Source organism: Perca flavescens, chromosome 22, assembly GCF_004354835.1.
Source record: "Perca flavescens isolate YP-PL-M2 chromosome 22, PFLA_1.0, whole genome shotgun sequence".
NCBI classification, from domain to species: Eukaryota; Metazoa; Chordata; class Actinopteri; order Perciformes; family Percidae; genus Perca; species Perca flavescens.
The window spans coordinates 308,081-335,652 of record NC_041352.1 but is presented as its reverse complement, the minus strand read 5'-3'; the positions used below and the strand labels follow the sequence as shown (position 1 = coordinate 335,652).

At 39.9% G+C, this 27,572-nt stretch overlaps 1 protein-coding gene across 1 annotated transcript in view; it reads left to right on the top strand.

The window, feature by feature from the left end:
• The window catches only part of vstm2a (V-set and transmembrane domain containing 2A), a 91,323-nt gene extending 65,364 nt beyond the window's left edge, over window positions 1-25,959 (top strand). Inside the window, exons 3-6 of the mRNA XM_028569943.1 lie at window positions 10,537-10,587; window positions 20,054-20,508; window positions 25,599-25,677; window positions 25,837-25,959. Of these exons, the coding sequence (XP_028425744.1) occupies window positions 10,537-10,587; window positions 20,054-20,508; window positions 25,599-25,677; window positions 25,837-25,959 (708 nt within the window). The remainder of the gene's footprint in view (window positions 1-10,536; window positions 10,588-20,053; window positions 20,509-25,598; window positions 25,678-25,836) is intronic.
• The last annotated feature ends 1,613 nt before the right edge of the window (window positions 25,960-27,572 follow it).

Sequence of the window (27,572 nt, the reverse complement as noted above, 5' to 3'; positions counted from 1 at the left end):
ATTTGGCAAATTATAAACTGGAATTTTGATAAATGCCTGAGACATAATCACACAAAAAAGTATTTGTCTAAGTGCAGCAATTTTGATGAAACTTGAAAAGATGATGGAAGAGCTGAAAGCATTCTAGCAGCTCTTTGGGCCCGGGGCGACTAATTGTAATTTGATGAAGCTAACGCTATGGGAGTCTGATGCAACGACACAAAGAGAGTCAAGTGCATGTCTGATATGTCTGCACGGCTTGTTTCAAGAGCAGTAGCTGAAAAGAGGGCAAATCTCTGATTTTGACCTCGCTGTTGCACACTGGGATTGTTGTGTCCTCACTGCAACAGTAATATGGCTGCCAAAGTGTGTATGGGTGTCATGAATAGAGCTGAAATGATAACAGTGATCAGTGCATGTGACTTTATGGCATTTTAGTGTCAGTCCCAAAACCATCTTGTACCTCTTCTTTTGGTTGCTTTGAGAGCATCTCACAGTTCAATAAGATCGCTCCTTTGGTCTTTAATTCCTGTAACATTGGCTTGTCAAAGGATCATTTCCTCTTCACTGGATTAAGTAATGGAGTAATTGTACACAATTCAAGCACTTTCATGTTTTCTACACGCACAATTGCAGGCTTTACATGTAATTAACATAGCTCTTGTCATAAACCAATGGACTGTGAAGGGGATTACTGTTTGCATGTGAATGGGACCCATGTCAGCTGTGGGATGTAATTAGGGTTAACAACTAAGCTTAGACCCAAAACATCTTCAAGCGGGAGTCAGTGAGCATTGTAATTAGGAAACACTTTACAGGGCACACTACTGTGCTTTATGTACTCTAACTTTACACCCGCTACAGCCTCACTTTGTTCTTAAAGAGGAGGCACACTGCCACCGATAGCCTCAGCTGGAGGAGAGATTGAATGTGAAATTCATTAAAAACATTCATAGCTCATTATCGGATGTGATTAAGTTGTCCTGGCTGTAATAGATCTTGATGGCGCCAAACACATCCATCATAATTGGAGATGTGTCACTGAGTATCAATATGCTGTCAATTTGTAGGTCCCTTACACATGCAGTGATTACTTCTCTATTGCATTGCCCTAGAGGTTTGGTGATATGTATTCATAAGATGAATTATTTTGCATTGAACTAAGTAAACAAACTCACGAGTGTTGTGCTTGCACTGGATAAGTGGAGTTGTATAAATTGAGAGAACTACTCTTGTTTTGAATTGAGGAAAAGAGCATATCAAATCCAACGTTATACAGTTCACAGGATTTTACATGGAAGATCTCCCACTTATTTTGAGAAGGTAAGAGAAGGTCAGTCTCACAATGGCAGAACAACTGTAGCAAACGTAAACCTTTACAGATTTAGGAGCAGAACTGGTAAGGTTCTCTTTTGTATACCCGTGCTATAAGATGTAATAAGCAGCGTGCATGGACAGGTTTGGATTTTTTCAAGGCTGTCTGAGTGTATGAGTTATTGGTTGCTGTAATGACTCCTCTTGTCTATACTGGCTGAGAAGTACTTCCTTTTGACTACACCATTGTAGAAAAACCCACAGTCCTTATGTGCAAAAATTTATTCTAAACTTCAGTGGAAGTCAATATGAAGCTTAGCATTCTGTCCAAATCAAGTGGGTATCTTGAACATAATCCAAGCTTTGGCAGAATTGTCCAATATGGACTTTCTTGCCATCAGGGTTCATAGACCATAAGACAAGTGTGTATTTGTTCCTAATTTCTGGGGTTGGAATCACGTTGGGAAGGAATTGCTTCATGTCCAGTATTGATAGCAACAACTAGAGTATGACATTATATGTACTGTATTAAGGCTGACTGCCTTGTCTAACCCACTGGTCTTCAAGGCAGTGGGCAGAGAAGCCTGCTAAAGTAAGCATTTGATGTCTTGCACCATGCATTTGATTTGTTGTTGATCAGTTTTCAGACAGGTTGCCTCTTTTAAGATGATGACATGTCTTGTATTTCAAGTTGGAGATTGTTTATTTTAAAGTATCAGTGGCGGCAGGTGGGGCACAACTGCAATATTGTCATCACTCAAACTGCTGGTAAAAGTAACCGCGGTTAAACGTGGCCAAGCTTACAAAATAAGTCAAGTTTGCCCAGAGGAAGAACCGCTGCGTCGCCTGTCTCTTAGAGAGCCCTCAGCCTTGGTGAGTGAAAATACATTTTATCATCCTGCCTTTGTGGTGCTGGTCCGTATGTTGATTATGTTGTGTTGGATCGATTGATTAGCTACGTTAGGTTCGGTTGTTGTGATAGAATGAATTTGTATGCATCGCCACATGACGTTAACTTTTTCTGGCTGAACTCTAACGTTACTACCATGGACCCTAAAAGCACCGTCATCTGGAGGTACCTGTAACTGGGCTTGAAGTTACCTATTGACTGCTAAACAACTGGCGCTGGTAGCCACATTGCATGTGTTCACGTTACGGCGCTGTCTGTTTTGTGGAGCCATGCGGTTTGTTGACATGTTAACATAGTGAGATAAAGTATTCTAGTATTACTGGTATGTAGCATCTTTTGAAATTGTGCCCCACCAATTTCTTTGATATAAAAATGCCACTGGATGTAAGTATCCATGTCAATACTTTTCTGGATTGTTGTCTCTTGTTGGCTTGACTCCATCCATCCATCTCTGTGTTTTTATTATGGCAGCTGTCTTTTTATGATATTAGTCAAATCAAACAACCTATTCTGACTCTAGCTTCCATGCTTCCTATTGCAGAATATTCCTTCCCAGCATCAAAGATAAAACATTTCCAGAGATACTCTTACATTTTTAAACATCATTAATTTGTGATGGTCGATGTGTCAATGTTGCTTCATCCACCTCAACTTCAGCTCGTGAGGTCCTACTGTACATTCCTCATCAATGGGCCATGATCTTGTTGCATCCAATCAAAGTGATTGTACAGAAATATAATTAGCTCAAAATTGAGAACATTCACAGGTGGGTTACATTTGTCTCAAGCAAAACTTATCATATTGCTACAATAGATGCTGGTCGGTTTTCTACCTCTAACATCATGGATTTCTCCTTTTATCATTGTTGAGCATCAGTGCAAATGGTGGCTCTACAAAGAAAGCCTTGCTCTTTGATTCTGAGAGACTGACACCAAAATGTGGTGGTTCAGATTGTTGTGATTGTTGAGACATTTTCTGCTATTAAACCCTGTTGATGCTGCACTGGAAATATCATGACATTGTGTCACAGAGTGCACATTTGGCCAGTTGTAAGACAAGAGAGACACCAGCTAACAACAACATGGAGCCAGATGTGCAGGGCACATAGCCAAGAGCTGCTAAACTGTTTAGGAACTTTAGGTACAGGGTTTTTTTCACATCTAAATATAGAATGTGTGTGATGTTCAGTGCAGAGCATTAGAAGTTTCACAAAACATCAAATATCAGTTAAAAAACAATTAACACAAAGTATCTTAAAGCCACACACAACAACAAAATACATTCCTATAAAGAGTCACATTACTTGGACCTAAGTCAGGCTAAAGACATTAATATGAGGATAGGGCAAATGTACACCATCACTTTTCCATCCACTAAATGTGCTGTCACTGACAGGCTCAGATTGTTATTAAAACTGTCTGACAACATTATTGAAATGATCGTACAGAGATAGACATTTTTGTGTAAAGGGTAAAATGGTAAGAATTAGCCAATCATATTTTGTTAAGTTGTAGGTGGGATCATTTTCCAACATCTTCCAAAATTCTCAAATACTTGGATAGCATCCTGCGAAAGTTGTCAGGGGCACCAGTACTCCATTGCAGTGTCTAGTCTCCAGAATCCAAAAAAAAAAAAAAGAAAGTTGTCATTGACAGACGACTAGAAATGACAGGGAACAATTTAAAGTGTATTTTATGGCCCACTAATACCAGTTAAATCTTTTAACTGGTATTAAATCTTTTAACTGGTATTAAATCTTTTAACTGGTATTAGTGGGTCATTTCCCTGTTTTTCAACCAACCTGGCAACACTGCACGCTAGCTAGAGGCAGCTTAATCAGGCTGGTCTGCTGGGCTTCTATCTGCTCAGAACAATACAGCAGATGTTGTGACGTGAGTTTACATGAATGTTTCAAGTAATATTCTACATATTCCAGAATCTGGTGGCCTGTCGACGGCACCGAGCTCCAGAGAGCTGGGGATGGGTTGACAGCAGGCGCATGTCAGTTGTTAGAGACTGTGCAGAGCACCGTCATAAAAACACAGACAGTATGATAATGACATCTAAAACACATAATTCACTCAGTGGTTTCTGTGACATGAGAAATACTTACAAAATACTGATTAAAAAAATACAAAAATGGTCAAAGAGCTACCTGTAGATGTAATGTCATTACATGTAGCGTTTTTTTCAGAATGGCCTTTGTGTGTCAATCAATTAATACATTTGTCACATGAAACTTACGAGAAATAATTGCAGTAAATGTAATAATGAATTAATATGCTTAACTTCCATAGGTTCTGGCTATTTTTTTTATTGCTGTATTTGATTGTTTTTTGCCAGGTGTGGTACCATGGACCAATTGAAGGCCCACAGTCCCACTGATTTTGAGTATCCTGTACCTTTAAAGGTGGTCTAATCTAATTCTGAAATTAATTGTAGAGTTTAACTCTGTATGCAGCTTCATTCACGGTTTACACAAACATATACTTAAATCCATAAGTCTTGAGATTAATTTTGTCGTGTATCACATCACAGATGCATTTAAGTGGAATATTACTGCTTCCTATGATATGTAAAGGACAATTTAGAGTTAGGGTTAGGGTTATGTGTCCAGGGTTATCTATTTTGTTTATCTGTCTTTCAATGAAATACTAAAATGGCATCACATTATGGAAACTGGTGATGATAAGCTTTTCACAGCAGTATTATAATGACCCATTTCCTCCACCACCATAATTTAAGATTACAGGGTTTAATGTGTCATATGAAGTCCATGACCGCAGTTTAACCTCATCTGAGTGTTGGTGTTTGTAAAACTGATGATTGCTGGATAAACTTGTTTAAATATTTGGTCTTTTTAATGTGTTTTCAATGGCCGTGCATGTCTTATCATCCAGGGTCAGGGCTTTCACATGATATCCTGTCCCGTCACAGTAAGAGCTGTAATACAATCACAGCAACACTGGGTGGTCTAGTCTATATTTCAGTTTAAATGATAAAAATTTTTCTTCATGTGACGTTAATTTAGTCGCAGCAACTCAATGGAGCTCTTTTGATGCACAATAATTGCAGAGCACATTTTACAAGAAGTCAATTTGAGATTTGCATGAAGAATGGCAGCGTGTCATGGTGGAAGGGTTTTGCAATAAAAAGACAAGAGATTGAAATTGAGATACTTGTGAGCAGCCGTGGCTTTGGCTCAGAAGGCACTCATGCGATAGAAATGAAATATAAATGGGAAAATAATGGAGGTTTATTCCGACAGTGTCATTGAAAACTTTTACATTGCTGTCACAGGCTCCAAACTTACTTCTGGGAACATTTGTCAGGTACATTTAGATAAAGAAAAAGTCATTATTTTGTTGTTGTTAAATGCAACAGAGTGATTATTCTCTATAAAAGGTTTAAGGTTTTTTTTTCTTCTTTCTCTCTTTTTGATGACACACAGCAGCAACATCTTAGTGGCAGATAAATGCCTTTTACAGCGGATCATAAATGCCAGGATTCTGAATTGATATTGGACATTCATTATGTCACAATTACCTTAATTGCATTTGCACAGTGCTGGGTGACTAAAGGGTTCACATTCATAAAATACTGACTCATTTTTTTGTTTTAGTGCCTGTAAATTCAAAGAGTCAATTTGGATAAAATATTTTTAAATATTTGAAAGGCAGAGGTGAAACCAGACGTGGATTTATTACCAATATGTGAACAAGGTGAGCACAGTCAGCTGACCCGGGGACCGAGCAGAGAGATATTGTCCTGAAAACAAAAATGATTCATATTGTCAGTCCTTTTATCCTCCCCCCACTGTTTCCGCGCACACATTTAGCTGTTTGTTCCTTAAAATACAGCTTTGTGTGATTAGTCTGTGTCCTGATAAACCTTGAGGGAGAGTTTTTTGAGTTAGTATGTTGTCTTGTGAAAGTCTGCTCTTTTTGCTAATTTAATGGATGTCTATTAGCTCAGGAGCAGCTCCAACTCCAAAAGTAAAGAAACACATGATTAAATCAAAAAATAAATCTGGGGATGGGTGCATGTTGCTTAGTACATATTTCTAAAATTGGTAATTTAGCATTTTAACAAATAAAAGCATCAAACTCCCAGTTTACATATGCCCACAGTGGTGGAAATGTTAGTTCCTACACATTAGGACAGTTGAGCCAATTCGATTCCAGTTCAGACCAAAGTTTTGCGTTGAGACAAGTTAAAACTTTCAACTACTTGCAACGTGCTGTTCTGCAATGTTCAGAAACCTGCCAGTTTACATCAATGCGACGAGACAGTGTATCATCTCCATAGCAACGACTCTTTGTATTTCCGTTCCAACTTGGGACTTTCTGGCTCTTTTTTAGGTGGATATCATTTGTTGTGTCAAAATATGAATGCAAATAACGTTAATGATAGTGAGATGCTTGCTACAGCTGCATTTCTAGTGGTGAATCAGCGAAAAGTTGTATTTCTCTGATTCACAACTTTGTTCTAGGCACTCCCTCTCTTCAATCACTCGCTTGACCACGTTACCCTGCTGGCGGGCTGTAAACTGGTCTAAAACTCCATTTCGACCAGTTTACAGTTTGTAACAGAAATAAAAATGGAATTATGAATAATTTTATTTTTATAGTTTGAAGCTGACTTTACAAGCTGAGTTCTCTATTGGCAGGTGATGTCCCTTACGTTCTAAAACCAGCCACTGGCGACTTGACAGGCTGAGTCGCAGGCGACGCCATCAACTGGTTTATGTCGAGTTGAGATGGGCCGTTTCAGACCCCAGCAAACTTTCTCTGCGACGTTTTAAAACGGTTTCGTCTAGAGATGCACCGATAGACCAGCCGGTGACCGGAATTGGCCGGTTTTCACGTGCTCAGCTATGACCGGCGACCGGCAGGTCAGTCTGACATAAGCCAATTTCATGCCGGTCAACGCTACAATTAACTGACAACATAAGTTATACGGGTTACAGTTCTCAAGGACGCACACACCAGTCTCTTTTTCCTTTCTCTCAACTTTTCCGCCATGTGTGAAGCGCGTGTCCGCGCTATTCTCGCACTAGGGAACCTCGTAAATTAACCTGCAACATGTCAGCTGTTTGGACATTCTTCAGCGTGTGTGCAGAAGTGATTTGTGATTGACACTGGTGACCGTTGGCATCAATTGTGTGTTGCTGCGTGAGACATACTGGTGAATAATAAAAGAAGAAGAGGAATTGAAATTGTTAACCAAAAGAAAAGAAGCTTTGTCCCAAGCTAGTGTTTTACCATTGATATGATGGACAACTTTTAGTCACCAAATATTGGCCTCTATTGGGTTTATTTTAAGCCTTGGACACAGATATTAAAACCTATTCAACATATTTAGTATAGTCAGTGTACTCATTCTTTAATTAAATCAGTGCAAAACGTTCAGCCAGCGTTTTTTACTTGGTCACTCCTACAACATCTGCATACAGCATCAACAGTATTTTAAAGTTAGGCAACTAAAATCATGTAATTACCCTCAGGAAATGTTTTATTGGGAAATGCTTTTCAGCATTGGATGCTTGTGGGCTTGCCATTAGCAGTTATCAATTTATCTTCAATGACCAGTGACAAGCAAAGAAAACAGGCTACACCTTCCTACAACCGCGATGGCTGCACCTGATTGGACGAAAGCTTCAGTCGTGGGGCTGTCTGCTCCCAGATTTCATCAAATCTCTTATTTTATTCTGGAAACATTTTATTCAAAAATAATCCATGCATGACTTTTTGAGAGGCGGCGTGTCGAGCCGGCAGTCCCTGATTTGCATAAAGTAGTCTGGATTCAACTTTATGCAAATGAGCAGTGGGCAACTAGACGCCCCGCTTCTCGAAAGTCGCCACAACGCTACCAGAAGGCATTGCACAGCTGCTCAAATAGACAATGAATGGTAAGTGTGGAAATACACCACGTACCATCTCTAGTCTGAGACAGGACACAAATTGGGCTGCTGGTATTGAAGGCAAATATGTATTTATCCATTCATCTTGCTGTCTCTCAAACCGCACTTTTTACTGTAACATGGATGTAGACACAGAGGGAGAACTGGCAGGATACGGACAGCCCTGAGGGAGTTATTAGCGCAGAAAGAAGTTAAAAGGAATCTATGATTTTTCATAAAACTGTGAATGCATCCATCTCCAACACAACTGGTGATGTGTTGAAAATGTAGAATAATTCATCAAGATGACAAGTTTGGTATTTTGTAATAGTCTGGTGTTGGTTGCACAAAATGTAACCAATTGATCTGCTGTGCACAATTGCCCCTTGACGTTGCACATCATCACTCAGTTAGAGACTGCAGATGGAACAGATACCTGCTGCCTTCAGATGGCTGTAAAGAGTCACCAGAGAAAAGGAATGGCCTTCAGCACAGGCTGGAAAGATTAACAAAACATTAATAAATGAGTTTGTGTAATGTTAGGGAGGTTTACATAGGTGTGTGAGATCGCAGTGCACCACTGGATTTTCATCGACACCCTCTCCTGCACCTCTGCTTCTGCTGGGGTGCGTGCACTATGATACCAAACCAGCGCAGGCGAAGAGATAAAACGTCAGGGCACCACAGGAAAATACCAGCTCGCCGATGCGGTGGTGCATTGTGGTCCAACACCAGAATAGAGCCCAAAGTTCCAAGCTTGGTGCTCTTAGCATCAAAAGCGTTTGCAATGATAAAGACAATGACACACTTACAGTAATTATAAATAGTTAAAGAACATATTAAGTCAGAAGAGAATAATGCAAATTGCAACAATCAATGAAGCAATGAAAACATGTTGCTTGTGTTACTGCTTTGACAAAAGTCAGTAAAGGATTTTAATTAAAACAAAGAACTAGGAATAATTAAACAATTTTGTATTACATTGATTAAACACTGGACACTGGAAAATAATAGCCTAGAGTTCAGCTGTGCAGTAATGAAAAGCTATTTTAATAGCCCCATAGGACTTTCCATAATGAAATGTTTGAGAAGCAATTAAACTGTTTTCCACCATCTTCATCACTGTGACCATGTTTTCCTGCAGCAACCACTATGTGTAGACCTGAGTAGAGCATTTGTCTTCAAGTGGAACCCTAACTTTATTCTCCTCAGGTGACATATATAGACTGCACACCCAGCCCATATAACCACTGAGAGTTTGTAAAAGAGGATCCTGAAATTGATGACTTGAATCAGCCCAACACCAAGACTTGAGGACAATTAATCCTTCCTCACAGTTAAAGACATCTCCCTGATACAAAAGCGGATGCCAGGTCCATCTGTGAAGTCAAGATGTAAGAGTCATGCATACATGCAGACAGAGAAAGCTATGGCTCCTAATTCTGCTCATTAATCACCTGTCTGCCGAACATCCTCGAGAGAAAAGCGCCTGTTTCCTCTGAGGTAATTACAGCACTTCAAGACACGCTATCTGCTGCAAATGCTCATAAGTAGCCATCTTATCCTTCTCCTACCCTTCCTTTTTTGTCTCAGCCATGGAGCCCTAATGTCATCTGGAGAAACTTCCTCCTCCTCTCAAGCTTTTTCTGCTGCACTGCTCATGCTCAGCTTTGTAGTCAGCAGACTTTTTTTCCGGGCAAACATCCATTTGGCATCCGATGTAAGATAAATAAATTATAGCCTCTAAAATCAATGCCCAGTCCATGATGTAGGCTGTAGGCTTAGTGCTTGCCACCGTGCTAGAATTATGCCACCGTAGCTCAAACAGGGGCATTTCTTGAGCCCCAGAACTACGCTGCTGTTAAGTACTTTTTGTGCTTTGAATTTCATCTTCTTTTTTTCTTCTTTTCCTGAAAAGCTATTCCAGGCTTTCTGACATTTAATTATTGGTCATAAGTTTTCATTGATAATATAACTTTTACTGCAGAGACTGCTGGAGGTTTTGAGGCATCATTTATCTCAGAAAGCTGTTAGTTTGTCACACAGCATCCTGGTCTGAACCAGTTTTCCCCTTGATTCACTGCATCATCTGGAAACTGTCTTTATTTTCTCTTCAGACCCACTCAAAGAATCTAAAAATAAATCAAAAACAGTTGCAAGAGCAACATCTTTGTGCATTTACTTTTAAAGGCAGAAGAACAGTTTGTAAACTGTGTGTTGATGTTGGAATGAAATATTTATAACCGTCAGCAGATAGATGATGCCTTTTTTTCAAAGTTGTCGTAGTAATCTTGTAGCTGGTTTTAGGGAGTCTGACAGTAGACTTGCATAACATACATACTTGAATGTGGCTCTTTGAGAGCTACACTGCAGCAGACATTACAGCACGCTAATGCTCTCTTTCCCCTTCTCTTGTTTTGTGTGTTCCCAGATGGAGATGATACCAGAGCCTGATCCTGATGACGAGGGGACAAAAATTAGTGTGAGTTGAATAGCACGTCATGCGTTCCTAGTTGCAACCTAGTGCTTCTCAGATGTGTGCCGCGTTGTTGGCAGCGTTTCATTCCGAGCAAACACAACAGCAGCTGATTTCCCCTGAATAATACACCTTCAACCGGAGAAAGGAGCTAATCAGTGAAATCAGTGGCAGTGTATTATTACTGTCAGAGTGGTTCCCTTCCTGCGTTCCTGCCCTGCCAACCGTTCTGCCCCTTTCTCCTGTCTCTCTGTATGTGCATTCTGTGCCCAGTGCAACACACTTCCTTCCAATGACCTCACTGGTCTCCACTCCACAGATAGTCAAACAGTCATGTGCAATGTAAAGTGACAGGTCTTGCATCAAGGTAACAGATGTTTTTAAATTTAAATTATAGTTTATTGCAAATTGGGTTATCATTTCTCTGAGTTATGTTAACATCATAAAGTAATGGCATACATCTATTAACATGTTTGTTAAGTTAAAATGGTTACCAGTGATTTGAAGCAGAAAACAGGATAGGTTCACTATTTCAGTATTGAACTAAAACAACAACCTTTCTTAACCCTACATTTCTAAACCTACTGTAACATGCAGCACTCAGAATGTAAACACAAGTTTCCATAGCATAGACAAAAAATAATGGACGTAGCATCAGTGACCATTGGTTTGTGGACTGACGTTCTGAAGACTGAAGTTTGCATTTTGGCAGTTGTCATCTTGGTATTTTGGACCATTTTGGGAAAAAAGGCCGGAGCTGGGGGAGAATGACGCGGCTACACCAGTGTCTCTATGTTTTCAACGGCGCTGCACTAAGCTAAATGCTAAAGAGGGAAAGTTGCCGATTTTCAACCCTTCTGGCACGAGTCATCAAGCAGAGTTTCACCGGCGGTCAAACGCGGACCTCCGCATACTGGCGCCATTTATCTCCATGTACAGCAGTACTGAAAATTTGACTTTCCCTTAAGTTACCAGCTAACGCTACGGGTAGCTATGGACAGCACCCCGAAAACAAGTTCACAGCTATTTAATTTCCACAGTGCTATGTATACACATTGCTAAGCCTCATCATGATTGACAGGTCGGCATGTCCTCTGCTTTATCGTCTATTTTAAAATAATTGGGAACATCATTTACAAAATGAACATCATGCTGTATTGAAGAAGACTTAAAAACTAGCGATTAAGACCATAAACTCTTATAAAAAATGTTAAGCTACTGGGTCAATAAATCACGTGAGAGGTAGGGTCATTTCCCCATAGACCTCTATAGAAACTGACTTCTTTTTGGAGCCAGTGGAGTTGCCCCTTGCTGGAAATGAGATAGAATGCAGGTTTATTGCAGACCCTGACATTGCCGCTTGCTCCAGTGTCAAAGTGCTGTGCTTTATTAGCTTGCCGTTTACCCCAATCATCTGTCTGTGATCTCTGTAAGGTTAGAAAATCTAGCATTATGTGGACTGAAAATGTTTTTTTTGCCATTGAACATAATTTAATGGCAAATATATTATATTTCCTTCAAAAGTATATGGTAAATAAACGACACAAAATAGCTATATATAAACACAATTGCAGACTCGCTCATATATCAGACATTTTTTAAACATTTTATATTATTCGTAAGGATGTTGCTTATTAGTTATGAATATTTTATGTTATGGAGAAATACTCAAAGTGTGAAACCAGGTTTCCAGGGGTTGTACCAATTTACTCAGGTGTTTCACCAAATGTAACCCTACACCTAAAAAGGCCAAGATTAAATATCCTTTTAAATGTGATGAGTTGTAATAAACCATTGTAGGCAACACTGCAAATCAATGAGCATGACTGCTTAATGGTATTATTGGGTTTACAAGATTGCTGCATCTCTGTGATTAAGTACCTTAATGTCTGCCAAAAACACATATTACCATTTAGCTATTTTATCTATTACCAGTTTCTCCACTGACTTTCCAGAAAACTTCCTCTATAATGATACAGATAAAAAAAACTTGCTATATCAAAGCAAATACATGTACTGTGATAGAGGATTTTATTTAGATCACCCATCTCAAGACACCATAAGATGTGCTCAAGCCAGTAAGCAAAAGACATTGGCTCAAGTGCCACCGGGTATAAAAAAAGTAGTCTGGGGGTCACGTGATGATGGCTGGCTAAAAGGCGTGTTTCCACCGAGTTCCCACTCCCATTTATATTTATACTCACTTTATTGTTCCCATTTCAGCTTATTATAATGATTCAGTAGTGTAAAAATCAGCGGCAAGAAGAAAAAGTACCCTTCTGACAACAAGTGATGAAACAGACGAAAATCAACTCACAAAGAATGACTACTGCTACAACTACTAGCCAAAAAACAGACTCGCCATTTACAGGTGAGGAGCAGAAACTTTGGAAAAAATATCCACGACACGGGAAAGCCAGTCGAAACCCATTACTGAGGCAGAGCAGAGAGTGTCGGATGTGGAGGATACGGTGACCGGTCTAGAGAGAAGGCTCGCTAAATCAGAGAGGAAAATTAAGATAATAGCCAATTGCATGGATGGAGAACGGCAGCAGGCGGGATAACATTTGTGTTCTCAACCTGAAAAAAGGTACTGAGGGAAAATGCCTTATCCACTTCTTTGAAACACGGCTGCCCACCGTGCTCGGTGTAGAAGCAAGTCCAGGTGTTAAAGCCTGTATTAAAATTGACCGGGCGCACAGGAGCTTGGGGCCGAGAGGCGTGCGTTCCCGCCTGGTGATTATTAAACTACACAACTCCAGGGATAAACCGAGAATAATGGCTGCAGTGAGGGCAATGCCTAATCTGGAACATGACGGACAGCGGATCTTCATTCTTCGCTCGGAAGTGGAAACTTCTTTTAGCAGCATGTGCTCCTATAAAACTACCCAGTGGGTAGCTTTTTGTTTTGTTGGTTCATAACTCTCATACATTGATGTTTGTTTATGTTTACAATATTTTTTGAGTGTGAACAAGGTTCTAATTGTTTTTTCCTACATTAGAAGATGGAAATGTTTATACCAGCACAGCTCATTGAGCTCGTGCCAAATTTCTCTGTATAGTGCTGTATTCACTATAATTTTTTGGTTCGATCTGGATCATTTTCTGTTTTTGTCTGATCAATCACCTACTTAAATGAGTTACCTAGAACATCATAACGTTAAATGTTAAAGGAATTAACCACATTGTTAAGAGACGCAATATACTTTACATGCTTAAAAAAGATAAGGTACAAGTGGCATTGTTACAAGAGCCCCACCTTAAGGCGCTAACATACCAACCCGAATTTCAGCCCGTCGGACAGTCTGGCGAGGTCGGTGACCTGAGTCTGTTTGGTGTGTTCCGTGCCGTCGTCAGTTGGAGGAGCCGTCGGCATTCATTTGGGCCGATTTGACTTGTTGAATCGGCCAGTGGGCAGTTGCACTCAATGACCAATTACTGGAAATGATGAGTGGGATGAGTGTGACGAACGCCTCTCAAAATCTGACAAAATCTTTTAAACTGACCTTTGTAAATCTGAAATGAAGACAGATTCAGCAACTGCATGGCCTATTTCTTGCTTAAAATGTTCTCAGAAGCACGTTTTGGTGAATTATTAAAGTCTGGCGTCTGAGATGGATTATAGTCTATCTAAAACCCAACCTCCCTCCAAAATGGTGAGAGCCAAAATTGAGCTTTTCTCTGATCTTGGCCTATTTGATGCATTGAGAGTCACTAATCAACAAGAGAAAGATTTTCACATTTTCTCATGTCCCCATCATTCTTTTTCTAGAATTGATTATATCTTTGTCTTTAGATCTGTCCTTGTTAGGAGGTGCATACATGCATTTTCCCAGACCACTCTTTGGCCCTTTTTCTAGACACTGGCATTTAAATCCATCTCTTCTTAGCAACTCTGCATTCTTGACATATTTAGAAAATCAATGGGAACTTTTTATTTCTACAATCTTATGATTCACCTGAGGTCTCTGCTGCTACTTTGTGGGAAACAGGCAAGGCTTTTCTTAGAGGGTCCATCATTTCCTACACAGCAGCAAAAAGGAATAGTACATTAGCTAAACAATTAGAGCTTGAGCGAGACATTGCTAGCCTGGAAAGAAACTTTTAAGGCATCTCCCTCCACCTCTGGACTGAAGAAATTAGAAGCAGCCAGATCTGCTTTAGATCAACTGCTAACTCAAAAAGCACAGATTATTTGAATCCGGTAACAAACCTGGCATGCTACTTGCTCGGCTAGCCCAGGGCAATGTATGCAATATCCTCGCTCAGAGATAAGAAGGGTAAACAATATTTTGAAACAAAAATTATTGGTAAATAATGTTCTACCAGGAATTATACTCATCCGAGTGTCAAAATACGCTGATCACAGCCCAAGAAGTCCTGGAGACCATTAAATCCCTACAGAGTGGTAAGGCTCCAGGCCCTGATGGATTCGGGCCTGAATTGTATTAAAAAAAAGATCTGTGCAAAGTCTGTGGTGGGTCCTTTAACCAACATGTTTATGGAGTCATTTGAAGGGAACACCAACTTTAATTCTTGCCCATATCCCGCTGATATTAAAGAAAAATAAACTTCTTGATCTTTGTGCATCTTACAGACCAATAAGCTTGCTTGGGGTTGACTTTAAATTTCCATCCAAGCTTCTGGCTAGGAGGTTGGAGGAGGTGCTGCCCACTTTGGTGAGACCAGACCAGACAGGGTTTATCAAGGGTAGATACTCTCACTCCAATGTCCGACAGCTTCTGAATGTTATACAATTTTTTTTACAAAATATAAAAAACAAGGTTATTGCAGTGTCACTGGAATGAATCTATTTAATGTTGTTAACAGATTTGGTTTGGGTCCGGTTTTGTTGAGTGGGTCAAAGTGTTGTACAAATCGCCGGCTGTGAGAGTCTAGTGAATGGCTCGGTGTCAGACGTTTTCCCCTTGATACACGTCAGGACCTACCAGGAACTTTCTGGTGTCAAGTTGGGAGACATTGAATACAGAATTTTGCTATGCTGACATCTGACATATTAGTGTTTATTGCTAAACCTAAACACTCCATTCCAACTCAAATATCGGTCATTAATCAGTTTTTGCCTGATTTCAAGGTATAAAATTAACTAGACAAGTCAGAGACCTTAACATTGGGTGGCTCTAAGGACTGGGCAACTCCTGTCAATTTACCTTTCAGGTGGTCAATTTCAGGTTTTACTTATTTGGTCATCAGAGTCTCAGGAGATATTAAAGAGCTGTCCAAACTAAATTTTAAGGCACCTTTGACATCAATTAAAAATGACATTGACAGGTGGTTTGATCTCCCATTGTCCTGGATGGGTAGAATAACTTTGATTAAGATGAATGTGCTTCCCAGAATATTATACCCTATGCAAATGCTGCCACTAAAGATCAATAGGAGAGTCATTTTGGATATCGAAGGATTGCTGTCGAAATTCATATGGCATGGAAAGAAATCTAGATTGAAAATTAAGACTTTACAATTACCAAAAGACAAGGGGGGTCGGTCAAGCGCTCCCTAATTTTCTTTACTACAATTAGGCTTGTCATGCCGCATAATATCAGGTTGGTTTAAATATTTCCTACATCAAGGGGAACCCCCCCCCCCATGGATGCTTGGTGTTGATTATACTTAACACACTTGATGGATTGGATTTGTTAATTAAGTACAAAGTATCACGTAAGCACTTTTTTGATTTTCTCCAAGTGAGGCATTCTGTAAAATCATATCTTAAATTACCAATTGATCAACCAGTCGAGTCCTATTGAAAGCTTTGTCCTTCATTTTAATTTAACTGTCTTTAATGAGAAGAAATTCATTTCTTTTTTACATGGAAAATTAACCTCTTATATGTCTGTCAATGCTGACAAGGCGAGGGAGCTATGGGAAAAGAACTTGGAGGTTGAACTTAGCACAGAGATGTGGTCCACTGCTTTTGTATCTGCTAAGAAAATATTTACATGCAATAGACTTCGGGAGAGTCAAGATAGAATATTATACAGAATGCAGTGTACTCCTCACTTTTTACATGAAATGAATCCCCAGGTTTCCCCGCTTTGTGTTAAATGTAATAAAGCAATAGGAACCTACTACCACTAAATTTGGCAATGCCCCTAAGGAGCTTAGTTAAATTTTTCACAAAGCCTACATGGCATCATGACTTTGTGTAAACATACACGCCACTTTCCTAAAGCCAAATGCCGTGTTATCTGTACGCATTTTGAGCTATCCACTTATATGTCTATGCTGTATACAGCTGGAGACAAAACAAATTTGCGATTGGGTTTAGGAAAGAAACATTGGGGAAGGCACAAAACAATTACCTTAGACCCAGTTTTGTTTTTTTTGAGTATAAACTTTGGCGAAGCGGTGTATCAGTCCCTCCAGGATTTTGCGATGTCGCGATCGCAACAATTCACACGATTTCAACCAATCACCGTGAATTCGGTGCAACTCACAATTTTTGACCAATCACCGCAACTTACTTATTTTCGGACACGCTGTTGGATGCTGTCCTCCTCTCCTACTTCAATGCCCAACGAATCTCTCTTTCTCTCCCTGACCCTGTCTTTCACTGGTTGAAACCTGAAAATATTGTAAACAAATTAATAACATAACTAATTCCACTGGTTTCAGACTGATACCTCCGTTCAGGCTGGTCCTCATCCTCAACACGGGTCTTTTTCAGTTGCGGAAAATACTTTTCAATAGTCCTCTGGATTGAAGCAGCAAACATTCAGTGTAAGAGTAAAAAATTACATAACATTATTTACAGTATAATACGTTTATTTAATTCACAGCTGTTATATAGTGTTTTGACCGTGACAACCCAACTGCATTTTACCGCAAACTTGCGACTAGTTAACTTTCTAAAGCAGGCACAATCGCTTGTTTGCTAAGAGTCGGGTCTGTGGTGGTGAATGTGTGATTGTGTAAAGGTGTTCACGAGATAGATGCCAACCTTTTGTGAACTTGTGAATTTCACCAGCCGTCTTATCTCCTTGATGGAGACAGACGCTGTGTGCACGGTGGGCTCGATGGTGTTTTAAGCCTCCAACATCGCCTTACAGGCAGCAAACTCTCACCTTAATCCTATGCCTTAACCCTAAACATAACCATTGCCGCGTTGCCTGGGAGGAGACGTTGGGGGCAAAAAACACCTAACACCGCACGGTGGGAGGAGCTGTGTGTGTGTGTGTGTGTGTGTGTGTGTGTGTATGTGAGCGAGACACAAGTGACAGAGAGATGGAGGAGAGCAGGGAAAGGAAATGCAGAAGAATGTGTTTTAAATAGCGTTTAAAGGTCCCATGACATGGTGCTCTTTGGATGCTTTTATATAGACCTTAGTGGTCCCCTAATACTGTATCTGAAGTCTCTTTTATATAGACCTTAGTGGTCCCCTAATACTGTATCTGAAGTCTCTTTTATATAGACCTTAGTGGTCCCCTAATACTGTATCTGAAGTCTCTTTTATATAGACCTTAGTGGTCCCCTAATATTGTATCTGAAGTCTCTTTGCCATAATTCAGAGTTGGTGCAGAATTATAGCCACTAGAGCCAGTCCCACAATGAGCTTTCCTTAGTATGAGCCATTTCTGTGTCTCGAGCTATTGAGGAGAGGGGGGGACAAGGTGGAGGATAGGGGTGTGGCCTGAACCAACTGCCACTTTTCTCGTTTGAAAGCCATGATGTCTCTCTCTCATGGGTGGGCCAAATTCTATGGGCGGGCAAAGCAGAGAAAAGGGAGGTAACCTAGCTCCTTATGACCTCATAAGGAGAAGATTCCAGATCGGCCCATCTGAACTTTCATTTTCTCAAAGGCAGAGCAGGATTCCCAGGGCTCGGTTTACACCTATCGCCATTTCTAGCCACTGGGGCTAGGCAGGCTGGGGGAACTCATATTAATGTTAAAAAACCTCATAAAGTGAAATTTTCATGCCATGTGCCAATGTTGATAGTGAGGCGCACCGCCACACATTAGTCTATGTGTGGGAAACACTGCTTGTTTCTGATATGAAGACGAGACGTGTGTGACTCGAACATCTCACATTTATCAACAAAATGTACAGCGAAAGAACATGCAAAACATTTCAGACTGTCCTGCCAACCTGTATACATTTTAACATCAGTGTACGCTACATTTTTTCACTCTAAAGTCGCTGAAAGCTGCTGCTGTTTCAATCCTGTGGGCTCTCTGCAGCGGGCGGGGCTGCTGCTCAGTTCCCCCTGCGACTGACACACGCACACACACAAACACACACGGTAGATGCAGGAAAAAATGGAGATGAGACTTACAGGATGATCTAAATTAAGGACAGCTTGTAAGTGCAATGATACGTTAAAGTCCAATAAGTACTTTATCAAACCATATGAATATTATTTTTTGTTTTCTATTTATTTAATTTTTATCCATCAGCCATTTTCATACTATATCAACATTTGCAGCATCCTGTACCTTTTTATAAGTGTCAGGGTCCCACCGTCACCAGCACACACTCCTCCCACTGATTCATACTCCTCGTCACTCACGCAGATCAGACGCTCCCAGTCCCCTCAGTCCTAATTACACACACCTGCACCTCATCAAGCCACATCCTCAGTTCACCACCTGCAGCTAGTCAACAACCACCTACATAAGCAGCACAGACACACATGCACTTTGTCTAGTCTCGTTTCTACACGACGCTCTGACCACTCACGTATGTCTAGTTCCTCCACGTTCACCTTACCTGTAGTCCTGTATCCTGTTGTCTGCCTGCTGCTCTGAGCCTGACCTACTCTGTTGCCGGATTCCAGCCTGTTCTCTCTGTTCTCAGTTTTGGATCATTGAAATAAAGCTCTGTTTAACTACTCCAGTCTGTCTCCTGGTCGTTCCCTGACAGTAAGGTTACTAGGAAAACTTTTTTTTTTGCAATTTTCACTGTCTCCTTCAACTTCATTGCAACAAAAATACAAAACACATTGCAACTTTTATCACAATTTCTTACTAATATAATCAAAAATGTTTAGCTCAAAAATAATAACGTATATGATATGATCCTAATATGTGTTGATGTAACATGTACAATGTACATTATTTACATTACATTACATTTGTTTGTTAATGTAAAGATTTATAAAATATTATTGAAAAAAGAAGAAAAGAAAAAAAGTAGTCCGGAGCCCTTAAGGTTTACCACAAGAGAGAAGGAAAACCTGTATACAGTATGCTTATGGAACGCAGTTAAGAGCCACTATTCAAACTTTGACCTGTGCATCAAGCAACATATTTGAACCTGTAATTATCATTGCCGCTTGTCTATATGTCTATAAGTCCGAGTCCAACTTCCCCTCAATATGTTTGTATCCAAATGTCACAATATAATGACAATGAGGTATGTTGCAGAATAAATTGGCATGATGTGTCGTGAAATCTTGTTGGGTTCCATCACTGTTATGACACTTTGGTTTCTTTCAATCACTCTAACAGACAGTGAAAGTCCAGGGCAACGACATCTCACACAAGCTGCAAATCTCAAGAGTCGGCAAGAGTGACGAAGGACTGTACGAGTGCCGGGTGACACGAGCTAACTACGGAGAGATTGTGGAGTACAAAGCCCAAGCCTGGCTGAAGGTTAATGCCACGGCCAGGCCTCGACGACCACTGCTGCCTCCCAAGAAAAGCTCCCCGCTGCACCTGACAGACAAGAAGCCAAGAAAGTCCAACTCCCCTCTGGGCCAGGACAGCATGAGTTCAGACCAGAGAGTGGCCTCCACCTCCACCTCTCACACATCCTCCAATACAGCTAAACACAACCCCAGCTCAGGTAAGGCCCTGGGGGAAGGTTACTTAATGAGGGCACAGTGGAAGACAAAAAGAACTGTAGTCAGAGTTTTACTACCAGCATATAGCCTGGTCTGCAATGTTCCTGATGTGTTTGACACGTTTGTGAGTCACCTACCTAAAAAAAAGTTGTTTGGGGGAGATAGAGAACAACCAACAACAGACTTCAGCATGCATTTATATAGCTGTCCAGTGTAAAATGGCCTTTTTAGAAAACAGACGCACAGACTCGCATTTTTTACTTTATTCATTTAACCTTTATTTAATTGGGAAGTCCTAAAATAGAGCAAAATAAAAACAGACAAGGGACAATAGATGCATAATACAAATGCACTATTCAGTTAAACAGTTTTTTATCAGAGCTTTAAACTGGGGGGATTGGATATTCACGTTTCAAATGTATTTTCATATCTTATCTAAGGTCTTGTATGAGGACAACCACACACAGGGAATTAGAGCCTGGAATGTGTGAATCTATTATAAGTATTTCCATATAAGGATTAGTTTTTGAGGTAATATTGTCCCACAAAAATAGATAGATTGGAATGTGTGAAGCCCCAAAAAGTATAAAGGAGGAGTTATTTTGATGTCCGTAGAGACACTATGGGTACATGCTCTTAGGAGTGTGTACACATGGTTATCTCCCTCTCTCGGAGAGAAACTTGTCCAATATTGAATAAAGATGCATTTAATCTAAAATACATCAAACTTGTCATGTGTCAAAGTCTCCACCATCATGTCCAGATATCATCACGATATCAGTCATATTATAAATACTTCTGTATTATTTACACACACAAATATGACTCATAATAATTATAGCAGTGGGTATAATGGAATGACATGTTGAACAGTGGCAATTATAGTAACACTAAAGATAAGTATGACAAATAATAGCAGTGGGCATCGAGCAGGACCACAATCCAAGAGCATCTGCAAGGCGAGAAAGCACAAGGTCTCCAGGGAAGAATCTGAGTTAGTAACATGCAATAATGGGACTTGAATGCACACAGATGGAGAGAAAGAGAGGAGAGAGAAGCTCAGTGTGTCATAGGAAAATCCTCAGCTTCCAAGGTGTGATGATCCTCAAGTTTTATGAAAATATGATAGCTCAGCATCTCAGATATAGAGACGCTTTTACCTTAATTCTGACAAATAATTAGTTAATATCAATATTGTCAAGAATCCTTATAGAAGTATTTTGAAATTATTTGCCGTCTAAAATTCTTCTTATAGTTGCAATTACATAATTGCGGAAGTTATAATGGGCATGCATTCTTATGGAGCCCAATTGGAGAACCATGTGGCGGGCCTTGTCACTGTGTCACTATCAATGAATCAAAATATGAGACCCCGCTATTTAGCTCTGCTTCTTCCTCTTACTTACACAAGTACAATCTGTTTAGAGAAACTATAATATTAATAATAACCATTGATAAGCAAGGGGCTAGGGTGATGCAATCTTGTTTCCCTCAGATGACGATCAGAGCCAAAATTTGTTCTTTTTTCAGTCACCACAGATATTGAAGAAGTCGGTGGTTTTATTTTATCTTGTTTGGAGTGTTGCAATTCTCTTTATTGAGGCATAAATTAGAAGTCAATTGCCTGCCTGCAGCATACCTAAAACGCTGCTGCTAGGCTCTTAACTAATTCTATTAGATGAGAACAAATTCCACCCTTTATGCATCCCTTTGCATGCTGCTCGTAAGTTTTGATTTTATGACGTTACTGTTAATCTTAAAGCACTACATGTCAGGCTCCCAGCTATATTATAAAAAATAGTTATCCCCATGATCAGCTTCTGAGATACCCAGGCAGGCCTCCTCTGGTGCTTCTTAAAACTCACCTTATTACCCAGGGTATCCTTGCTGCAGGGTGCTCGGCTATGGGACTCCCTGGCTGAGTAGGCTAGTCCAAATCAGTAGCACATTTCTAAATAATTTTCCACATTTATTTGGTAAGAATGTCATTGCTCCTTTTTATTATCCTCAATTGCTTAAAATGTTGCTGTGGGTAGAATTTGAACATGCCCATATTGATGGAAAGACACCTCTGAATATGAACCTGGGATACTGTAAATAAGGTACTGAAAGCAACACAGATTTTCTCCAAAATTATCAAATTTTTCTGCATAAAAAAACGCCATTAGAATAATTTGACAGATGCTATAAATATAAAAATGCTAAACATACTGACTTTAAGCTATCATTATTTTCATTAAACTTTAACAACTGGAATTAATGAGATTAACTGCAGTACGTCTCCATCATCTAATACCCAGTCTGTAATTACATTCAGCAGATTGCAAAGAATATCAATGTTACCTTTGTCTTTCATCAAGCACAGTAAGGCTGAAATCCTTTCAAAGATGTGTGCAGTGTAATACGTAGCTATTGAGTTGTCTCGGTGAGTGCAAACATCATCAGCCTTTGCAAGAAATGAAAAACGTGCACACCAAGCTAGTGGAGGATAATCGAACCCTTTCATTATTGTTGAGGTCAGCTGTGTTCCTAGCGGATTTCTTTGACAAACATGAACAGATTTCACCTATTCAAGGAAGCCCTTTCTTTAAATAAGAGATAATATGCAGCAATCAATCTGTAAAATACAGTAATATTTCCATATTTCCCTAAAGCTATGGCACATCAAAAGTTTTACTTAAAAATATTTGTATACGTAATAATTAAATAATTTACATGTTTTCTTTGTAATCATTTATTTACATTGAAAATTAATGCTTTATGGGTTGATCAAATTACTGTATTAACAGAAATGTGTGTAAGTTAAATGAGACTGCTGATTAGTTTTTTAATGATAAAGATAGTATGGAAGCAATCTTAAATATGTCTAATTCTTTTATTGAAATTGGTTACCAGCAGCAACCAAATTGGAGTCTATGTTTGTTTTGGTTCACGTTTTTACTAGATCAAATGATTGAACAGCCAACTGTTATTGTTAATGAAATATGGCATGATTAATAAATATAGCAGCAGAGACAGAAAACACTTTACATATTGACCTGTAAGGAGTTATGGGTATATTTAATATAACATCAAGTTAAATAACTGCAATTAGCTCAACATGTGTATTTCCTTACTTAACTTTGTCAACCGTTTTAAAAGGGTATTCCACAAATAACTTGTAGAATCTTTTGTGCAGCCTTTTATAAGTTGACTTCAATATTATGTGGGCACCTGAATCACTTTTATTTTGTCATTTTACAAATAATTTGATAAAAGATTAAATTAACACCAGTTGAAAATCTTGTTTTAGCTTTAGTGCTATAACCTCTCACCTTGCTGCAGTTATATAGAAGTTAGTCTATATCCACGACGTTTCACTTGCTCCAGTGCTGCTGGAAATTCTGCCGGATCACGCACAAATATTTAAGTGTGCATATGAACTATATATGTCCTATGTCAGCCTGGTTATCTTTAAATTCAGATCTGGATTATAATTGAAAATTCACAATATCACTAGGCTAAAATACTATTTCTATAGCAGCAACAGTAATGTTTACAACAGCAAAGTCACTATATAAACATATTAATATCTCATTGGAAACAATCTAAAATAGCAATAAAATAATATTCCTGACATCAAAATACTTAGTTAAGTTTAGAAAGAATGAAGATCCCGGAAATGTATTTATCACAGACATCAGTCATTATCAGTCATTCATACTGCCCTTTGTCCTCCTCACTCTGCTGAGGTACGATGACATCATTGACGTGAATAATAATTTGCCATGTTGATTTACTGAAAGATATAGGTGGGGCTAGTTAGTCTCAGCCAGCGTACAAGACTTTGCCAAATTTTAAGATATGTGGCAAACTAAGATAATGTTTTAGCTCGTCACAATTCGCTATTAGCTGAGCTAGTGCGCTGTGCTCGTGTAAAACATAACAGTGGATGAGAGACTGCAGAAGAGCAGATTAAAATATTGGACAGGAAAGGGGGAGAGAAAGAGAGGGGATGACATGCAGCAAAGGGCCGCAGCTCGAACTCAAACCCAGGCTGCTGCAAAGGACTACATGGTGCGCATGCTCTTACTGGGTGAGCCAGAGGCCACTCCGCTGGATACATGGTTAAACTTAATTAGCTCTTACCAGTGTATCATCCATCGAGCGGTCCCAAAATGTCCCAGTTAGAGAGTAAATGCTGTAAACATATTCTTTGTAAATCTTTACAATCATTCTCCGAAAGAACCAACCTGGCCTGCCTTGTTGCAAGATCGAAACAAAATTTTTTTATTTTTTTAGTTTAGTTTTTATTTTTATTTATTTTTTAACCCTCAGAGACGAAAAGGTTCAGACCATATCAGTTTTTTTATATAGTCCAATAAGTGAAAACATCCAAGGTTTGAGTCCTAAATGACACAACAGGTTGTTTATTGCCTTTCAAATCAACCTTGGTTAAGATTAGGGAATGATTGTCGTTATGATTAAACACTTTGTACGCCCATGCAGCCACCCTTACCATCTCCCTAAGAGGGTTTTCAGTATAGCAATGGCACACTACTGCCATCTTTGTTACTAAGAGAGATTGTTCAGACATGACCAACTTCTTGTGGTCATGAAAATAAACAATCAATGCTGTTTTTCTGGAGAGGGCTGTCACAATAGTATCAGTAAAAACCTTACCCTAATCTCAACCAAAATATGTGGACTAACCTAACTGAACTAAAATGTGGCTGTATTTTCATACTACTTAAAAATACAGAATTGGCTATCAATTACCCATCACTTATAATGCCTCATTTACATGTATGTGATGTAAGTTTGTGTTTTTGTAGCACTTCATCTATTTCTCATGTCAGCATGATAGAGGAAATCAGTCTTTGCTCAGTGTGAATTTCTCTCATTACCTCTTTGCATTATTTTCATTACTGACTATCAAACTATATTACAACAGTACCCTTCCTCCTCATCTATAAATGCCAATCATTTTCTTCCTGGTCAGACAGTTCAAACACAAAGTCGGCCCTGCTCTGGGCTCAGATAGCCTTCTGCACCCTGAAGCAAAACAGAAAGATATTACTTGCCACTGAATAGAGGTAGAAAATTGAATAATCCCCGGGGCTGCAGAGTCAGAGATTATGAGGCAGCCAAATTATGCTGACAACTGTGTTGCAGTGAGTCCTCTGTGCGGTGTGTCTGACACTGATAAATGCCTCTCCGTGTCTGCTCAGGCAGCCTAAGCCACCTTCTCTGAGTGGCACCGAGGTGTTACGGCTGAGGGCGACAGAGTTCTATTACAGCCGCGCTAAGGTTTGAGGCAGATGAGCAACAATAGGTAAATGGGCTGAGATGAAATTAAACCTGGGAGAGTGCAGATATTTTCCTTTTCCGCATTGCTGCATCTGTAAACAATGAGGCACTTTCCAGATGGGGGGAATGTGACTGTGCCTTGTGGAGCGTCTGCTGCAGCAGCAGCAGCAGCAGGAACCAAGTGTCCACAGCTACTCCCCACCAGGGTGTCAGATGCTGTTAGATCACAGCTCGGCCATCATTCCTGGCAGTGTTGTTTTCTCAAGGCACAGAGGTGACTAGAGCTGAATGCAAGCAAAAAAAAGGAAGAATGTCCCCTATGCCAGACTTGTCCCCCCAGTCCCGAGGCCAGCCTGGTTCCTGCATGAAAGAAAAACAAATATGGACTCAGCTTATTGCATAAGCATTCATCCAAACAAAAAAATCACTGACCTTGTTTTAAAGAACCACCATATTTTTTCAAACTGCCTCGATTGCATATGTCTAAGGAAAGAACACCAATGAGTCATCACTCCAGTAGGTGGTTAGGAACCGCAGGACTGCTGTTCATGGCTGCATTCATATTGCTCAAGCAGTCGCACGCAATGTCAATGTGTCATTTCGAGTTCATGTGGATGCCTCTATGGGCAGTGTTGGGAGTAACGCGTTACAAAAGTAACGCAATTACAGTAATGTATTCCTTTTTGCTGTAACTTAGTAATATTACATAATACTAATTAAATTTCGGTAATATCAAAGAATGCACAGGCCAGAGCAGAATGAATGGGACTCTATGGAACTATACCCCTCAAAATCCACTTTTCTCATGATATAATTTTTTGTCTAGTAATTTGAATGTTGCATTCGAAAGGGGAGGCAAAGAAAATACACACTGCTGGGTGTTAGATTTTTTTAAAGTCGCTTTTCTGTTCTAAAAAGCCTTTTAAAATGTCAATGACGTCATACACATATACGGCCAGAGATACTGCTTTACGGCAAGCTCGGAGTCCCTTCCTTCGTTCTCTTGAGGCATCGACAACACAGCTAACAGGTTAGGCTCTCCCTGTCAATACAGATGCTAGAAAGAGGTTTGCTAATGTTTTAAAGACCACGCCGAAATATTCACTCTGACATTCTGGCTCTGCTTTAGATGCCGTCAAGCTGGATCTCCGATCGTAATCAGTCCTTCACTGACCAATCAGCATTCATTAGCAGAATGCTAGCGTGTTATGGGCTACAACGACTCCACCTGTAAGAAATCAAAAGGACATAAGTACTCGTTCATTCAACTTTCGACCTATAACCTATGTTGAACTTGCAAAATCTACTATCAAATCTGAGGTTTCTCAACGACACTCAGACGAAAGATACACATTTAGCCGTCTAGCTCCATAGGGTCCCATTCATTTTGCACTGGACCGCGATCACCCCCAGTGGAACTCTGGTGGAACTGCAACCAAATCCGGTACAATGGGGCTGGATAGGGAGTGGAACGGCTTTCCGTAGACCGGCTTTGGTAATATTATACTTGTTACAATCTCAGTAACGCGAGTTACAACACATTTTAGCGCAACATTTAGTGGTGTTTTGATTTTTTAAGAATTCACCAACACCGTGAAACATTTTTTCACAGGAAAAAAAAAAGCTGTGAGTATTATTTCCTGTTGCTGTATTCAATGGTTGAGATGACTGAAAAGACGGATACATTTGCGAGATGGATATTATTTTCAGGAGTTATTACGCTGTGTTGAAGCGAGCTGTCCCGTTACACCCCGTGGTCAGAGCCAGAACCAGAGCCGGTAGGCTAGGGACATCTGTGTCCTGTCACTGTTCCAGTGATCAGAGCCAGAACCAGAGACATCTGTGTCCCAACAGGTGACGGTACGTCAGCGCGGACAGCAGTATGTTCGAGCTGC